This window comes from Hipposideros armiger, unplaced genomic scaffold (genome assembly GCF_001890085.2).
Source record: "Hipposideros armiger isolate ML-2016 unplaced genomic scaffold, ASM189008v1 scaffold_114, whole genome shotgun sequence".
NCBI classification, from domain to species: Eukaryota; Metazoa; Chordata; class Mammalia; order Chiroptera; family Hipposideridae; genus Hipposideros; species Hipposideros armiger.
The window spans coordinates 1842341-1861165 of record NW_017731464.1 but is presented as its reverse complement, the minus strand read 5'-3'; the positions used below and the strand labels follow the sequence as shown (position 1 = coordinate 1861165).

Genomic DNA, 18825 nt, shown 5'->3' with positions numbered 1-18825 from the left:
TCAGCATCTTAGCTGTGGAGGGCAGTGTCACTGGCCCTCATATGTGGGATCCGAACCGGGGCCCTCTGGCATCCCAAGCCAGTTCTTAACCATCGAGCCACTCAGCCGGTCCCAGAGTTTTTCAAACTGAGATTAACAGAAAATTTGTTTGGGAGGAGGCAGGGGGTGTATGGGGAGTTTAATACCCCTTGAAAGACAAGATTCCCCTCCGTGCAAATAACCTTGTTTATTTTTACTTTATTTATTTTTAAGAAGTTTTATTGCGGAACAGCGTGTTTTTCCAGGACCTGTCAGCTCCAATTCAAGTAGTTGTCTTCAATCTAGTTGTGGAGGGCGCAGCTCCTTGGCCCATTTGGGAATCAAACCGGCAATCTTGGTGTTATGAGCCTGCGTTAGAACCACCTGAGCTAACTGGTTGCCCCAATAACCTTGTTTATTAAGTCATTCAACAGGACAAAACAGGTTTCTTGGGTTTTTCTGAGATCGAATGTACTAATAGACAGCTAGATTCTCCAAGGTTAAGGTGGAGCAGGTGGATTGTAGAGGACTCTGTTCTCCAGGATAGCAGGAACCCTTTGTTCTGGAAATGCCAATTAAGCGGGGACATCCTTTAAGAATCACTGCTGAATTGATTGATGGTGTAATACTACTGTTATTTGCTGTACCATATAAACTCTGCTCTCATAGGGTGACCAACTCAGCCCAGTTTTACAATTGAAAGGCCCACATCCCAGGAACTCCCTGAGTCCCAAGGAACCACACCACTGGTCTCACTGTTTCTTAGCAGGAACTGAAATAGCAGGGATTAGCTGCTAGGACCACTACCACCTACAGGGCATCCAGCAGGGGACTGTTTTAATTGGTTAAGCTCCTGGCCATCCCTTCCTCTTCCTCCTGTTCAGTGTCCTCCTGCAACTGCAGATTGTCCTGGCCAGGTCTCCTGAGCAGGTAGAGAATGGAAGGAAATCTGCCTGGCCCTATCCCCCACCTCCACGCAAGACACTCTGGGTCATGGCTGTAGAACCCTCCAGAACCCTGCTCATCCTGGCCCCCTGCCCTGCATGGACCCTTCTCCCCCCACCCTTGCCTCACTCACAGGGCTCTTCCTGCCCCTTCTCTCTGCCTGCCCAGTTCCTACCAGCCTTTCAAGACCCACTTCACATCCCTCCTCCAGGAAGCTTTCCTGAGTGCTCCGGCCCGTTCTAACCCCCATCTTCCCCTACCTCCTGGTTGTAGCCAGAGTCCACAGTCCTCACCAGGCTCATTTACTGCCTCCTCGTGACTTCTGGGTTTCTTACTGAACTCTCCAGTTGACCCCTTGCCTCCCAGCCTGTCTGTGAGACCCATGCCTGCCCACTGCCAGCCTGGCCAAACCCCGGGCTAGGCATGTAGAGATACTTGGAAGCCAGTGCACTGGGTGCCGCCGAGAGCCCCTCTCTCTCACCTCCCCATTCCAGGGTTTCAGTGAGGGGCCCGTTTTTAGGAGGGTCCCAAGAGAGTCAGGTCAGATGGAACAGGAGCACTCTCTCTCATATACACAAAGATGCAACTGTGGCCGCTCGAATGGATAAGTTGGGGGGTGCTGCAAACGCTTAGAATTCTGGGAGGAGGGAGCTCAGGAGGAAGGGGTCTTTTGGGCACTTGGTAGGAGTGGTACAGCCAGTCAGGATAGCTGCCTGCCCTGGAGCAAGTTTCCAGCCTCTGTTTTCTTTCCTCCCCTCCCTCCCCCAGGCTGAAGGGACTGTCCTTTCTCTCAGCACGGGCTCTCCCAGAGGCCCTGACCCATGCCAAGTCTTGGGCTGCTTACCATATGCCCAAAGGCAGACACTGAGTGCTTGCTGAAGGTGTGCAGCCAGGCTCAGCTCCAGGAGACAAAGCCCCAGAGGTGTCTGTCCTGAATTCCCACCTCCTCCAGGGAGCTCTCCTGGCAGCGGCACGTCTGATTCTGGAACTGCCCTTGCACTTGTCCCTTCTCAGGTGGTGACTTGCTCTGAGGGGCCCCTGCCCAGCCCCTACTGGCAGCCGTCTGCTCCAGTCTCTCCCCACTAGAGGTCTGGGCCTAAAGGAAGGCCCCAGTCTGGACAGGCACTTGTCTGGCCTAGGGCCTGGTTTACCTCCTCTCTCCATCCCGAGGTCCCCATCCCCCAGGCCCAGAAAGCTGGGCTCTCTTCAGCCTCTTTCCCAGCAGACAGTCCCTCCAGGCCTGTGGAAGGATACTGATCTTCAAGGACTCACGTGTTCGTGCCAAAACATGGAGTTTCTCCTCATTTCCCAGGTGTTTCTGTGAGGCTCCAGGGTTCGCAATGAGGAGCCACATCTTTATAACCTTTATGTATGTTATACAGATTTTTGTATGTGTGAAATATTTTACTAGAAAGAAACATACTTCATCCACACCATGGAATACTACTCAGCAGTGACAAGGAATTGTTGACATAGGCCACAACTTGGATGAACCTCCAGGGAATTATGTGGCTGAAAAAAGGGTGCATGTTGTATGGTTCCATTTATATCACATTCTTGAAATGACAAAATTTTGGAAATGGAGAACAATGGTTGCCAGGGGTCAGGGTGGGGGTGGGGTGAGGGAGGGAGCATAGGTATAGACAGGGCAGCTTAAGGGATCCTTGTGAAGTTGGAACTGCTCTGTATTGTGACTAGGGCAGTAGATCCATGAACCGACACATGATAAAACTGTACAGAACTACACACACACACACACACACACATACACTTACTTGTAAAAATAGGCACAGGTGAAAACTGGGGAAAATAGAACGACTGATGGATTGTATCTGTATCAATATCTGGGTTGTGATATTGGGGGGAAAATGGGATCTCTCTGTAGTATTTCTTAGAACCGCATGTGAGTCTACAATTGTCTCAATAAAAGCTACAATTATTTATTTTTTTTTTAAAAAGAAATACAATTTTATAAAAGGAGGTCTCTGGGTTCCCCACATTTGCTAATGGGCAAGGCAGAAGCCTGGAAGACAAGGAGATTCCCCTCTATGCCTCTGCTCTGCACCCCCTGCAGCGGGAATTCCCAAGACCACCTGCAGAGGAGACCTTTCTGGAAGCATCCGACTTCGGGTTTGGTCTGCATAATCTGCCCTACCTTGAGTCCTTTGCCTCTCTCTCAGGGACATGGAATGCTGGTAGTTAGGAAAGTTCTGTGAAACAGGGCTTCAGCTAGGCGCGGAAGAACGAATCCTGATAAAGGAATGGGACAGACTTGGGAGTGGAAATCAGTGAAATGTATCCTGCTGGCTTTACATATCACAGGCTTCTTACAGGAGGCTCAGCCTCATAGCTCAGCTTCCTCCACACACACTTATTTCTGGGTGTCCTGCTGTACCATAGAGTTGCAGAGGAGACAGCTGGTAGAATGGAAATTCTATGATTATTTGAGCATGAGTGGCCTAATCCATCATGACCAAAAGCTTGTACCAAGCGTCCCTAATCCACAGAGACTTGGGGTGGTCTGGTAGAGTAGAAAAGGCTTTAGAGTCAGAGAGAACTGGGTTGAAACCCAGCTTGGCATTTGGGAATTTAGGCCTCTATAAAATGGGCTTAGACTCTGTCTTATAGGGTGTGGTGTAGTTAGGTGATATGATGCTCCTTTTTTTTCTTACTTCTGGAGATGGCAGCCTGGAGGGAAAGTCCCAGAGCCTGAGAGGAAGAAAACATACTCCCTCCCCTTCACCCTCCAACACCTGACAAAGGGACAGGTGCCAAAAATGGCAGTGTGGACTGAGCCACTGGAGGCTTCATGGGGCCTGGGGAATCTCAGGAGATGTCGGGAGACTGGATGCAAATGAGCGCAGGCCCTGATGGGAAAACTGCCCAGCTCAGCAATTGCCCGCGACTGTCCCTCCTTACTGCTGCAAGCTGTTTCAGCCCAGCCCTCAGACACAAACCTGGGGATCCAACAGGAGGACGAATGTTCAGTCTAAGTTGAAGCCTGAAATCACTGAGTTCACCTATAAGTGATTCCATCAAGAGTGGACGGTTGAGACAGAAATTCAGTTTAGTTGTGAGAAAATTCTTGCATTTTTGCACCCCTGAGTTTTTGGTCTATAAAAAATTGGACCTGCTACACAGATGTCCACTTTCACATATGTACTTCTGCACTGATAGACACAGACCATGGAGGTTCTCACACCCATAAGACACCTATCCAGGGTGTGCTGGTACATGTTTAACAGGCAGCTTTCTGGAAAACAACAACAACAACAACAGCAACCTGATTTGTAGCAGTTGCTGATTTCTGGGTTGTGAATACTCTCACCATGGCAATATCGAGCTACTAAAGTATTACTGAGTGGATCTTACTTAGAAAGATGTGCACAATTAGCTCTTTGCAAGCTAACGTGAGGTGGCTCTGGCACGATGCTGCAAAATTACATTTATGCATCCATCCGTCTGTGCAAAGGTCCCTAGATAGGCAGGATTGCTTAGGTTCCTTTAATAACTGAAACTGTCATTCTAATTCTGTGCATTTACTAGTACAGAAAAATGCATAAAGATATGATCTCAAATACACTGTAGACACATTTAGTCACTTAGAAACATGTACCAAACATATACTAAATATATAAATAAATATATACACGTCTACACATAGATGACACAAGCCCAAACACATAAACACACAGAGAGACACCCACACTCTCAGGGAGACGGAATAAACCAACCGGATTTTCTGGGGTTGCTGCCCTGGCCTATGGCCCCATGACCTCAAGGCAGAGGAGACTTGAAAGGCAGAATGTTTAGTCAGTGGTCCACCTGCTTCTGCACTCTGGGGGTCCTGTGCAACCCTCACCCCCTCTGGGTTGTTTCTGGGAGAGCCCTTCCCTGGTCTTCCAGCAGCTACCAGCCTGAGTCCCACCTCCACCCTTACTTAGGTAAGGCAGCCCTTCACCACTCTCTTTCGTTGTAGGAAAGCCAACTCCAGCCTTGTCTCTGCCCTCATCACAGATCAACAGAGGGAGAGGTCAGCATGACCACCCACTTGACTCCTTTCCCGTGACTTCTGCTCTGCCCTTGTTTTTGTCCTTGTTTTTGGCTGGCCTGGGCCATTGCCCCAAGCTTCTAATTTTCTTGCTGCTCCAGGTTCTTCCCTCCCATTTGTCACTATGAGGAACCAGCCAGATTAATTATCCTAAAGCATAGTGCTGAGATCACCCGTATACTGCCAACTTCCCCATACAGCACAGATTAGGGCTATATCCCTATGAGGTCCCCTAACCACTTGTCCGTCTCCTGCTTCCCCAGTTCAAATTTCACTTCTATTTTCACTGAACGTTGTTCTCTCCCCAGTCTCGTCTGCGAATTTTCTCTGCCGTAGAATCTACTTGCTCCCTACTTTGGTTCACAATGGGGCGTTTACTACCTCTTATGGTTGTAGTACAGTGCTTTATAGTTTATAAGCTTTCTCAGAACTATTTATAGACCTCTTATCATGTGCCCTATACTGAGGTTAGTCCTGGAAATACAGTGGTGAGTAAAAACAGATTGGCCATGCTTTCATGAACCAAGCTAACATAACCTGTTGAAGATCTTGGGGACAAAATCGTAAGTGGACTTGGAAGGGAAGATATTTTTCCACTGTCCCTCTTACCAGCCCCGCTCTCCCATGGAAATATGGCCTCCCTGGAGTCATGGGGACAAAGCAGAGAAGATAAAGAATGACTGTGATTTCCCGTTTCTTAGAGGACTTTTCTAACCTCACGAGTGTCACAGGAACAGCTGCTGAGATGTTGCAAGCCCAGTACAGAGGGGCATTACACTTTTATAAGCCATATAGAGGTTAACAATCATCTGTATTGAATATCTTTATTTCCTTCCCATTACAGTAGCTACCCTCACCCATAATAAGCAACAACTATTATTTGTGTGAGCTTTAGCTAATTACTTTGATTTCAGAGCCTTAGTTTCTTCACTTGTAATATGTCGTTAGAAATCTCTGTCATTCTCAAGAGGGTTGTTAGGATGATCAAATCAGATAAAAGTAAATAAAAGAGCTTTATAGAACTACAAAGCACAACATGGTATTATTATTAATTTTGTATTCAATGCCATTTCTTCTTTAAATCAATCCTACGTCATTATTTATTTCATAAACAGGTGCTCAAGGGACTTTGAAATACTATTCTGGTCCGGCTGGATGGATAGGAGACAAAACATAGAACACCACTATATAATAGAAATATGTGTTGGGGGTGACTGGTTAGCTCAGTGGGTTAGAACGTGGTGCTGATAATACCAAGGTTGCTGTTCAATCCCTGCATGGGCCACTGTGAGCTGCGCCCTCCCTAAAAGAGTCAATTATGCCATTGTAGCATGAAAGCAATGTGTAACCAATGACCATGGCTGTTCCCCAACAAAATTAAAAAAAAAAAAAAAAAGAAATATGTGATCCACAAATATGAGCCACATGTATAATTTAAATTTTTCTAGTAGCTACATTAAAAAGATAAAAACAGACAGGCAAACTTAATTTTAATAATATATAATTTTAACCCACTATATCCAAAATATTATCACTTAAATATGTAACTCATATAAAAATTATTGGAGATATTTTTATATTCTCTTTTGGTACTACATTTTTAAAATCCTGTGTGTATTTTACATTTACAGCACATCTCATTTGCGACTAGTCACATTTCAAGTCCTTGATAGTCATATGTGGCTGCTGTGTTGGACAGCACAAACTCATCAGTAATATATATAAAAATTAAAGATCTCTGTATTACTTAACAGTTTCCAAAATTCTTGATGTTTAAATCCCGTGTTAGTCTGACTAAGCAGATATTTATCATCTCCATTTTGCAGCTAAGCAGAAGCAACAGCAATTATGTGTAATTCGCCCAAGGTCATCAGCTAGTAAATAGTGAACTGAAACCTTGTCTTCAGACCTGGGCATTTTCTCTTTTGCTTCCTCCTTTTCTAAACAAGCAACACAAAGGGAAACTTGAATATAGAGGTCCCAAGTGCATGAAAAGGCACAGTTGTTTCAAAATCCACCTACAATCTCCTCCCTCCAAAAATCCTGTCCAGTTTAATCCCACCAGAGTCTATTAGTGCCATTATTCTAAAACTATGTGTGTGCTGGATTAAGCACCTTCTGTAAGGGTGACCCTGTATCTTTTGACATTTAACCCTTTAGTGTAATTTGATTTACTAATGTAATTTAGCTTGACTTTTAAAAACTTGTTTTGCTTTCCTCCTTAATGAATCTGTTTGCTCAAGGCTGCATGCATACCATCTTTAATGACCCTGTTCATATTAACTTAGAAGACAGTCTTTTCAATATCTGCATAAGATCCATCTTTATCTCCAAAACCAGCTAGGCTCTGGGAAGTGCTTTTTCTTTGCTTTTCCAAATCCCCAGGAATTGCTGGACCACCTCCTCTTTTCCTTTGTTCTGCCTCTTCTTACGTGCCCATAAAATCTTTTGGCCATGCGGGGAAACGGAGAGATGGCCTTTGGGCAGGAGGAATCCCCCATCCTCTCAGAATGCCGGCATTTCAAATAAACAAGCCTGCTTTTCTTTCCACCAACCTTGTTTCATGAAGCGACAAGCAGCCAGACCTTAAGCTGGTAACCCTTTCAGCTCTGATGTGTTATGGATGTAAATGATTTGAGTGTAAAAAAATCCTACCCCGCTCTCTGATTTACTTTTTAATTACTCTAGTCAGGAGGCCTGGTCACATCCAGTGGTCCGGATAATAGCTACCAGGTGGATGTATATATAGGTGAGTCCTTCAGGAGGGGTAATTAGAGGGTTACCTGGAGGTCCAGATATACGTATATCCGGGCATTGACACAGGTCTGCAAAACTCAAAAAAGTTTAGGTTCTCAGGGTAGTTAAAACAAGAATGAAGTCTTTCCTCAAGCCTCAACTTTCATAGTCGTAATTTCAGCAGCCTGGTTAAAATGACTGTAGTTTATATAGGCCCTAAGTTTGCTCTTTCCTCAACCTCCACAAAGAACTAAACTGGGAAGCCGAACGCTCCCTCCTCTGGACCAAGGACAGCCTCCAGGGCTTTTCTCCTTCCCTAGCCCGCTCCTAGTTTCTCCTGGTGACGCGCATTCACACGAGCGCAGCGGTCAAGTCTGTGTGCGCACGTTTGCCATCGCCAGGCAGGTATTTAGTTGCACATTTTCATAACTTTTTTGAGGCCCTTTGATTCACCTGACTTAGGTGCGCGGTTCTCCAAGACCACACCCTCATAAGGAGCGGGTGGCCTGGTCCTGCGGGCGTCACGATGTTCTTCACCATATGCTCCAACAGGCTACGTGGCTCATAAGCAGTGCACAGGCGCGAGGCGGGGCCGCCAGCAACTTCCGGGCACTGAGGGGCGGGCAGGGCAGTGACGTGTCCTGCGGGTCCGTCTCAAGCACTCTTTTCTGGCTCCTGTGCTTGGGATCCCGTACACATCTCCGGAAGCAGGGGCCAGGAGGTGGGGAGGCGCCAGCAGGGTCCGGAGGAGCTGCTGAAACCGCACTCACCCACCCACGGGGAGTCGTCGGGGCGGGGCCAGCCTGGGGCAAAAAGCGGCAGACGGCGCCACGCCCCGCGCACGCGCACTCGGAGTCAGCTGGACCGCGCGGGCGTTCACCTGACGCGGGGCGGTGCCAAGTGGGCAAGTGGGCAGGAGGGAGGGAAGGCAGCCACCAGATCAGCGTCGGCGTTTGCAGCAGCATGGCCGCGCTCTACGGGGGTGTGGAAGGGTGAGTGCAGCGGGGCGGAGGGAGTCTGGCAGGGGCGGCCTGGCAGCTGCTCGTGCCACCCCCTCCTTTGGGCGGAAGCAAGGTCATGGGCTGGCTGGTGGCCCCCGCCTCAGAGTCCGTCCAGTGGGCTTTTCAGCTGCAGGGCCTTGCGGAAGAGGGTTGTGTGTGTGTGCGCGCGCGCGGTTGTGTACCTTTCCGGGGCTCTTGCGTGTGACACGGCCTTCCACAAACGACCCACTCCTCTGTCACCCGCTGGAGATGCTCCTTTTTCTCATTCACGACCCTCAAGAGAGTTTTGCAGAACAGGTGTCAGGTGTGAAGTTGGTGGACTGAGGGTGGGGAGTGGGACTGTGGTGAAAGCAGGGACAGAGGTCTTGGCTGGAGAGTATCTGGGAGGTGGAGCCCCTGGGAGCCAGAGTGTTAGCCTGTCCTGATGCCTGCAACTCCACCATTCTTGTCGCCACTCAAGGCTCCTCACCCTAGATGGAATCCTCTGTTATTCTGAAATTTTTCCTGCTCGGAAGCTTGTCTACTGGACTTTTGTAATAGCCCTTCCCCTAGGTATGAATATGGCCAAGACTTGTGCCCTGGCTTCAGTTACCACCTGTGTATAAAGTGAGAGGAAAGATGGACGAATTTGATCTCCAAGTTCCATGCCAGTGACAGCATCCTGTGAATCTGGGTGTGTCAGATTGGCATAATAGAGGGTGGCTGTTATCTCAGCCAGGACATTTTGAATCTGAGATTTGATTATTTCAATAGCAGCCACATCTCATTGCTGACTCACGGACACCAACATCTTTTTTTTCACATGCATTGTAAAGATTGATCTTCCCCATCCTGTATCTACTTCTCTTTTTTTAAAAAACTAAGTATAGGAGTTTGCATTCATCCCTGTTATGTCCGTATGTAAGATATGACCCATTTTTCCAGTTTGTCAACAGATTCTTTTGGATGTTAAATCTGCCACCTCATGCATTAACTACCCCGTGAAACTTTTTGTCATTTTTAAGTTTGATCAGCAGGTCTTCAGTGTCCTCTTCTGATATTCCTAAAAGTACTGATCAATAAAGAAACATATATCGCACCACTACAGCCCTCCCTCCAAACTGTTACTTACCCCAGTAATAAGCATTTGACTGTTTAGCTGCTTAAGTGGGTATAAACTCTGGTCAGTGTTTCTCACAAGGGTATCTTGAAGACCTTGGCAGCTGCAGCTAGATCATGAAAGGCAGCCTTTAGCTTTTGAGAAGCAGAGATGTGCCATTCTCTTTAGTCACATTTACTGAGTGTTGCCTGTGCAAGGCATGGGGATAGATACATGATCTAGAGCTTGTAATCTAGTGAGAGGCAGGCAGACTGGAAAACAACTAAAACATACTCTTAATACAGAGGTATTCTTAAGAGTTATGGGGGCACTGACTCGGTTTAATTAATGGAGTTATAGGGGTGGGCCATACATCAGGTTTCAAGGACTAAATGATGTATATAAGTAGGGCCTTGCAGGATATGTAGGACATCCCCAAGGGAAACTGAATATGACCTATGTTTCACTCCAAGAGCACAGCAAACTCCAAACCACGGAGGTGGGTTTGGGGATGCTGACTGGGTTTGCTGAAGCCGTCTCCATCACACTGAGCTCTATGACAAGGACTGCACAAGCTTAGCTGGGGCTGCAGGTTTTTCTGAGCGAGACTGAGTGCCCCCTTGTGTTCTCTAGGGGAGGAACACGGTCCAAGGTCCTTTTACTCTCAGAGGATGGGCAGATCCTGGCAGAAGCGGATGGACTCAGCACAAACCACTGGGTAAAGGCCACACTGAGGGGACCAGTGGGCTTGTTTGTGGTTTTATTCTCTGTAACTCCTGTTGAGGTGGTGGCTGGGGCCTCAAAGAGCAGCCTGTAGGGCAGCACAGGTTGTACAAGCCTTTGTAATTCCTCCTTCCCTTGATTGGGGCCAGCTCATCGGGACAGACAAGTGTGTGGAGAGGATCAACGAGATGGTGAACAGGGCCAAACGGAAAGCAGGGGTGGATCCTCTGGTACCTCTACGAAGCTTGGTGAGTCTGGGGTATAGACACCCTGGGAATTAAGTCACAGCAACACTGAGACAGCGAGTTTGAACTAGATGAGTCTGACAATGACGGCAGAGGGAATGGTCTTGGGGGCTTAGTCTCTGGTCTAGAAACTCACATGATCACATCCATTTTTGGGGCTTCAGTTGTTAGCTACAAGTCACAACAGTTGGAAGAGCACAGGGCTTTGGAGAGCCCCTGAGACCTTGGTTTGTCACTCAACATCTGTGTGACCCTAAGCAGGTTACTTCTCTAAACCTAAGTTTCCTCATTTGGAAAATGCAGATAACAGTAGCTACCTCAGAGTTGTTGGGAAAGTATAATGACTTGACACATCCCAAAGTGGTTAGAGTCTGACCCATAAGCACTCATTAAATGTTCGCCGTTATTCGCTGTTCAGGCCTTTCTTCCAAGTTGCTGTAGTTCTGGCTACTCCCTGGACATGCCCTCAGTGAGATGCTCTGCAGGCACAGCCAAATCCCATGTATTCTAGACCAAGCTAATCTCAGCTTGCTCCTCTGCCTGGTTTTCTGTTGAGGGCATTGCTGTCCTCCTAAGCTCCAAGCTGGGCATTGTTGAATTTCCTTTCTCTGTCCACTCCCAGTCCAGGTTCTTGCATCCCAAGCCTTCCGAGGGGGTCATTGTGTGGAGTGGAAGGAGGACTGGGGCTGGAAAAGCAGGGCCCAGATGTAGAGAGCAGGGGGCAGATAGCAGGAAGGGAGTGGGTTGAGAAAGCTGGGTCTGGGGCCTTGCTCACTCGCTCACGTCCCGCATGGCCTAGGGCTTATCCCTGAGTGGTGGGGAGCAGGAGGACGCGGTGAGGATCCTGACGGAGGAGCTGAGGGACCGATTTCCCTATCTGAGTGAAAGCTACTTAATCACCACTGACGCCGCCGGTGCCATCGCCACAGCTACGCCGGATGGTGAGGAGGTGATGGGAGGGGTGAGGTTGAGAACTGGTTTTTTTGGGAAAGTCCCTTAGGTGTAGTTAGCAGAACTTGTCTTGCAAAATATCTGGAAGTTAATTTCATCCTCCCTCCCCCTTTTCATTAGCTTAAGTCTCTGTCAGAACAAGGACTGGACAGAAGGGAGGGCAACAAGGGTACCTTGATGGGAAGCAAGGAGTGGAGTCAGACATAAGACTTCATCCCAGAAGAAGGGGACCCTGAGGCTGGCTAAGGAAGGCATTAAGTGTTGAGAAGAAAGTGGGAGGAGCTCTGATAGGAGTCAGATACATCTGATAGGAGTGTAAAAAGCATCGGTACCACAAGATTGGCTTTTGAATCTCAGCTCTTGTTTTGCCAGCTGTACCATCTTGGAGAAGTTACAGAATTCTCTGAGTTTTAATTTCCTCACTATAAAAATGGGGGTAATTGTATTGATAAGGTGGTTTAGGGTACTGAATATCACTATGAACAGGGTCTAGCACCATCCTTGGCACATAGTAGATACTCATTAAAGCAGGTAGTTGCTTGAAGGCTGGCTGGTTCCTCTTTGTCCTGCAGAGAAGGGCTGCACATGGTTGGAGTTTCTTTGAGAGCCAGGCTCTCACCTTCAGGAAACTAGCTAGGCTCAGTTTTCTCTTCAAGACTGGGTGGTGATCCCTTGGCTTGGGGCTGGTTTCTGTCCTGTCTTTCCTCAGTCAGAAACTGTGTGCTCTGTGCAGGGCCTTGGCCACACTGAGCCTCCCATGCCCTTTCCCCAGGTGGGATCGTGCTCATCTCTGGGACAGGCTCCAACTGCAGGCTCATCAACCCCGATGGTTCTGAGAGTGGCTGCGGCGGCTGGGGCCATATGATGGGGGACGAGGGCTCAGGTGAGCTCATGCTGACTGGGCTTGGCTCAGGCTCCTGGACCCTTCCCTTCCTGCAGCTCCCATCTTCTCTCCCCTGCCTTCAGCCCGCTGACCCCGTGGGGCTCTCTGGGGACAGCTCCTGAATCGGACAGTTCTAAGTACAGGATAGCAAGTGCTGGACCAGTGGCTGGCCTTGTCTTCAGCAGTGATTTGCACCCAAGATTCAGGCTCATGCCTCAGCGTAATAGCTATTGCCCACCTGTGTTGACTTTTGAGTTCTTAGGGAGGAATTGACACTTAATAAAGGTTAAAGCCATAGAGGCCAGGAGATACTGTATCCATCTGCTAGTGGGAAAGGGGTATAGAAGCTTCTCCTGCTGTCCTCTTTTTATAGATAGCAGAAGTACATTTTCATAGGGTCCCTTGAGGTTGAGTTCATGGCAGTGATCCAGTGTGACACCTGACTGACCTCATCTTTAGTTTTGGGTAGCAGCTGGTTTGACACAGCGTCACCTGTTCTGTTTTCCCCCTCCAGCTTTCCACATAAGGGAATGTATCAGTCAGATACATTTTAATTAGAAGCCCCCAGGCTGGGAATTGGGACACGTAATTTGGTGTAATATACAAGCTGATCCCTAACCCTGTCTTGGTCTGAGTTTTCCTTCCCTGTGAGCTCGGGGAGATTGCCCCATCTTCTAGCCCTCTCTGCTCTCCACAGCCTACTGGATTGCATACCAAGCAGTGAAAATAGTGTTTGACTCCATCGACAACCTAGAGGCAGCTCCTCATGACATTGGCTACATCAAACAGGCCATGTTCAACTATTTCCAGGTACGCTCTCTGCCCCTGGTAGACACGCACACCTGGCATAGGGCAGTGGGAGACTGAGCAGGAGCGAATGCAGGAGAGGGACTGGGTGAGCCAAAGAGAAGTCGGGGTGAGTCGCAGGTCAGAGCTGAAGGATAGAGAAGTCATAGGTGAGGACAGGATTCAGTATGATGGGGGTAGTACATTCCAGGAGGGTGCCAGCCATGAGGAAGGGGTAGGTTGGGAACAAGTGGTTAGCCAGACCTCATTCTCAGCCCTGCTGGGAGGTGAAGACATGACATTCTAAGTTGGAATGAGAAGTGCAGGATGAGATCAGGAGACAGTGCTCACAGAGACAGCGGTAAAGTCTGAACATGTGTGTTGGACAGTGAGCTGCTTCTGGCCTGAATGGGTCAGGGAGGGGGGCCATTAAGAGGTGGACAGGGAGAGGGAGGGGTAGCCTCCTACCCACGGTATTGGGGATTGACTTGCCTTCTTGTCTGGGCTGTGCTCATTTGTAGTGGGTTTGGAAACGGTTATCTGTAGCTGAGCCAGAGGTAAGAGGTGGGAGAGGAGAAGGAAGAGAAGTTTATGTGATAGACATCTCTCTGAGTGAGGGCCACTTAGGTGAGTTGGGGTTGGGGCCAGGAAGGGGATTAGAGATGCTGGAAAATAGGACCTGTAGTCTCAAAGGCTCGGGTTGATGATTAAAGAGAAATTCTGCCCTGGGCCAAGCTGAGGACGAGGGAGGGGCCAGGAAGAGCAATCACTTCCTATAGCAAGTGCTGTAGGAAGTGGAGTTCAGGTATCCTAACTCACAATCAGTTCTAAACCCCACTAATATGTCTGTCACTCCCTCTCTTATTCTTTGGTCATTCTTACAAGGTCGTGACAAAGATGAAAGGTGATAGTGTGTATACATGCTTAATGCTGGAGGTACTCAAATTTTAGCTCCCCCTTCTTCCATCTTAAGAGCATATTCTGGGGAATCACTGGTTCCTCAGGACCTTCGGAAGTTTTACAGGTGTGTAAGTTTGTTGGGGTGGAAGAGGGACCTGTGGTCAAATAAGTTGGAGGAAAACAAGTAGATTTCTTGGTTCAGGACTTCTCAGAGCCTTTAACTTGTTAATGTGCATTGTGACTCCCTAAGGGAGAATTGCAACGTGCAGTAGTCCTTAGATTCCTTTGACTAAAGAAATCTTTTCAAGAGCACCGCAAGGAACTAGAGAACACACTTTGGTGAGCACAGATCTGTGCTCTGTGCTGTGTGCAAGCTAATCTGTATAGAGCAATGGCATTCTTGTTGGGGAAAACAAAGAACTTTTCTCAAATGAGAAATCTCAAATCCTTGTACTCTCTAGAGCTTAAAACACAAACATTATTCCTGCTTTTCAAACAGTAGAAACATCAGGAAGGCCAGCTTGGGTGGGTAGACTGGGAATTTTCCTTTGCTTCTGATGACTATCTTGTGCCCTTTCTCTGTCTCTCAGGTGCCAGATCGGCTAGGAATCCTCACCCACCTATATAGGGACTTTGATAAATGCAGGTTTGCTGGGTTTTGCCGGAAAATTGCAGAAGGTACTGGAGGTGGGGCAAGGGTTTTTCTGGCTTTTTCCCCCCAAAGACCTCCTGAGGTGGGGATGGGTAAAGTTCAGGTGGGGACTGGAAGCCAATTTAATTTCCCTTTGACCAAGTGAACTCAGTTCTCTGTCACTATGGGCCTTGGTACTAGTCACCCTGGAGGTGGAGGCAGAGGACTGGTGGGTTATATTGACAATTGTTTTATACTGCCTGTGTTTCTCTTCTTGACAGCTGTCATGGCTGTGCAGGCTGTTTGTCTATGACAGATTTATGAAGCAGTTGTCCTTTGGGCAAATCTGTCACTTTGTTTTTAATTTTAAACCAATGATACCCAAAGAACTAGGGATCCTGGAGAAGTCAGGCATATTTGGCTGGGTGTCGGGAGAAGCTGAACCATAAGGCTTGCTTGTCGGCCCATTGCCCTTTCTCTACTGTGTGGTCTGTGTGGTCTGGTCCATAGTCCCTTAATTTGGATTCCTGCGGCCTCAGGGCATTGTAGGGCCCTCTTAGGTCCTGCTGTACGGAGGCCCCTTCAGAGCAGAGCTGGGAAGTGGCTGACCCACAGGAGGTGGGTGGGGGGCCCTGACAGGAACACCAACCAGCTCAGCTGTTCAAGTAGAGTTCTGGGTCCCCAGAGCTGAAAGACCTTCAGGGACAGACTCAGTAACTCAGTGTACGCTGGAGTCCGAACCAGGTACCAGTGTTCTTTGGTGGAGGGCTGCCCTTCTCAAGTGCCTGGAACGAGCCACCTCTGTACAGGACACCCCTCCTAGGGCAGAAGTACCTGGTGGGGGCGGGGGAAGTAAGGATGGAGGGGCAGCTTTGGCATGCCACGAGGTGGGCATCCACTCCTGATTTAGACTTAGCCCTGGGTACTCCCACTGTTGCCGCCCAGCAACAGGCAGCGAGAATAACTGAGGACTGGTGGCTCCCTAGGTACTCACCACCCCCTTCCCTCTCCTTTACCCCAGGTGCTCAGCAGGGGGATCCCCTTTCCCGCTATATCTTCAGGAAGGCCGGGGAGATGCTGGGCAGACACGTTGTGGCAGTGTTGCCTGAGATTGACCCGGTGAGTCGAGGTGGGATATTGAAGGCTGGGAACTGCGGGGCCAGATTTGGCCCTTTCCCATTAGGGATGAGACAGTCTTTCAAACTTTGGAAATCGGATGTGATTTTAAATGAACTTGGGTTTGAAAAACATTCTGTAGAGAGTCTGTAACACAAAAAAGTTCTTTGGCCCACTGCCTCCCCTCCATGTTTGTACAGTCAATTGGTTTGATGTGGTACATGCGCTGTCCCTCTCAGTCGTGTTTCTGCCCATGTCCCTCCCTTCTCTTTCCTTCCTCTATTGTTGCTTACTGCTCTTTCTTTTCCCTTATCTCCCATTCCTCTAGGAATCTCCCTGTTTTTCTCCCTTTTTTTTTCTTGAGTCTACCTTCTGATTCTTCACTAGAGGGAGAGTAAATGGGATGGTGTGGGCTGGTCTTAAGAAACTAGCCCGTTCGGCATTGGAGAGGCTCGGGCACCCCCAATACGCATTTCTGCTCTCTGCCCAGGTCTTGTTCAAAGGGGAGATTGGCCTCCCCATCCTGTGTGTGGGCTCCGTGTGGAAGAGCTGGGAGCTGCTGAAGGAAGGTGAGTATGGGGCGGGGGCCGGAGGGGACTGGTAAGGGTGCGGGATGGGGCTGGAACAGAGGTGGCTTGGGAAAGCTGGCAGGCCTCTGATACCTCAGGCCACAGCCCTTAACCTTCACTCTGCCAGGGAGCCCTTTTACAATGTCCTGAACTCTTAAAAAAGATGTTCTTTTCCAAACGATTTATTAAAGTAGCACCATTTTGAAAAAATTAAAGACAAATCTAACTTGAACTCAGAGCTTCTGACCAGCATGTGGTGGTGACATCCCTTGTCAGCAGTCTTAGCCAGAAGGACAGAAAGGTGCCATCTTCCCCGTTGCGGCTTTGTTTCGGGCAGCCGTGTGGTTTCTGGCAGACATTCTGAAGTAGCTCAAAGACCCCAGTTCTACCTTGGAGTTCCCAGCATCGGGTGCCGGGGGTGGCTGGCTGGAGTTGCCCACAGCCGTTACTGGGCTCATGTACCCTGGGCCCAGTATGTGGGCCCCTCTAGGACCCCCACAGGAATGCCTCGGGCCCTTCTTTCCCTCCTCTTTGTCCCCACCTTCTCCCTGGTCTCCTCTCATCTCTGTCCTCTGTGTTCTTCCCCCCACCCCTCCAGGTTTCCTTTTGGCGCTGACCCAGGGCAGAGAGATCCAGGCTCAGAACTCCTTCTCTAGCTTCACCCTGATGAAGCTGCGACATTCCTCCGCCCTGGGCGGGGCCAGCCTAGGGGCCCGGCACATCGGGCACCTCCTCCCCATGGACTATAGTGTCAATGCCATTGCCTTCTACTCTTACACCTTCTCCTAGGGGGCTGGGCCTGGCTCCACCCCCTCCAAGCCCAGTGGACATTGGGTGCTGGAAGGGAGGAGGCCTTTTCTCCTTTTCCTTTTTTTTTTTTTTTTAAAAGAAAAACACATATAGAAGAAAATAAACGCACTTTACCCACTCCCCAATTGGATTGGATTGTGAAGAACACTTGCTGTACATCCTCAGCGCACCTGTCAGCAGGTATCCCAGCAGACTCAGAATGGTTTTAGCCCAAGATTTACAGCCCCACCCCCAGATGCTCGGCCTGCAGTCTGCTCACCGTGCAGTTGGATGTATTAATTTATCTTATTAATTATGTGCTTCCCCTCCCCCATGTCAGCATCCTTGTGCGCTGCTGCTGCCAGTTAACCTGTGATCTCAATTTTCTCGTATCAAAGTGGGTAATGATCCCTGCTGAGCATGTCCAGTGGAACTAAATGTTCTCCCTGCAAAACATCACTGGTAATAACCTTACACATGTCACACCCTCTCCTGATAGTCCTAGTAGAATTTAGGGGACAGGGGACAGTTCTAGTCTGGGAGCATTTTTATCTCACTGGATTTGGTACTTAAGAATAACCAGCACATTTTGCAGGTTTTCCACATAAATCAGTTAGGTTATGAGGATGGCTGAGATCTAAGATCAACTAGACACATCTTAACTAGGTGGCCTGCGTGTTCTGGGACCGCTAGCCTGGCTCTGATGTATGGCACTTCGCTTCTGTGCCACAGCACCGGGAAAGACGAATGGCAGTGAAGAATAGACCTGATTCCTGTCCTCTGGATACTGTCGTTCCATCTGTAAAGACAAGTCCAAAGCTTCATGTTCTGCCCATGCTGCCTAGTGAAGACTGAAGACAGCCTTGATCCACAATGGCTGCCTCTATAGGTGTTTAGAGTGTTAGCCGTTAGAAGGCATGGGCCATGTACTGGATGTCAGTTCTCAGTCTTATGTGCATCAATTTCTCAAGAGCTTATTTTAAACTCAGATTTCTTTCTCCCCCTTGTACATGTACCTGATTGATTTGGTCAAGGATGAATGAGGAGTTTTCATTTCTGCTAAATACCTTGCGTAGTTTCTGCTGCACAGGTCCAGGATCTACATTGAGGGAGCTCTATCTACACTACAGCTTTTCAGTTATGATTAGGCTCTTGAAGGGGTCTTGGATATTTGTTCCCCAAGTCAGGTGACACTTACTTCACAGTGTAGAACAGAGTGGCAGCAGCTCTAGCCCAACAGCAAGCAGGACCTTTGAGCAGGAACTAGTTAAGTCCCTCCTGCAGGGACAGATAGCCATCTTTGCATTTAGCTGGGGTCCAGATGGCTGGGGTCCAGCTTTTAGCAAGTCTCCAATACATCCTCTGGGAGAAAGCTGGCAAAAAGAACAGGGATAACGCTATAT

The 18825-nt window shown here is 48.6% G+C and overlaps 1 protein-coding gene across 1 annotated transcript; it reads left to right on the top strand.

The window, feature by feature from the left end:
• Window positions 1-8617: 8617 nt before the first annotated feature.
• NAGK (N-acetylglucosamine kinase) lies at window positions 8618-17568 on the top strand. Its single transcript, XM_019647696.1, has 10 exons — window positions 8618-8742; window positions 10463-10547; window positions 10702-10800; window positions 11597-11738; window positions 12521-12631; window positions 13329-13441; window positions 14908-14995; window positions 15970-16067; window positions 16555-16633; window positions 17232-17568. The coding sequence occupies exons 1-10, from the start codon at window positions 8714-8716 to the stop codon at window positions 17420-17422; spliced, it is 1035 nt and encodes a 344-aa protein (XP_019503241.1). The 5' UTR covers window positions 8618-8713; the 3' UTR covers window positions 17423-17568.
• Window positions 17569-18825: the final 1257 nt, after the last annotated feature.

Coding starts and splice junctions, on each gene's coding strand:
- NAGK (XM_019647696.1), top strand. CDS start 8,714: ATGGCCGCGCTCTACGGGGGTGTGGAAGG. Junction 10,548..10,701: donor GACTCAGCACAAACCACTGG/GTAAAGGCCACA, acceptor GATTGGGGCCAG/CTCATCGGGACAGACAAGTG. Junction 14,996..15,969: donor TTGCCGGAAAATTGCAGAAG/GTACTGGAGGTG, acceptor CCTTTACCCCAG/GTGCTCAGCAGGGGGATCCC.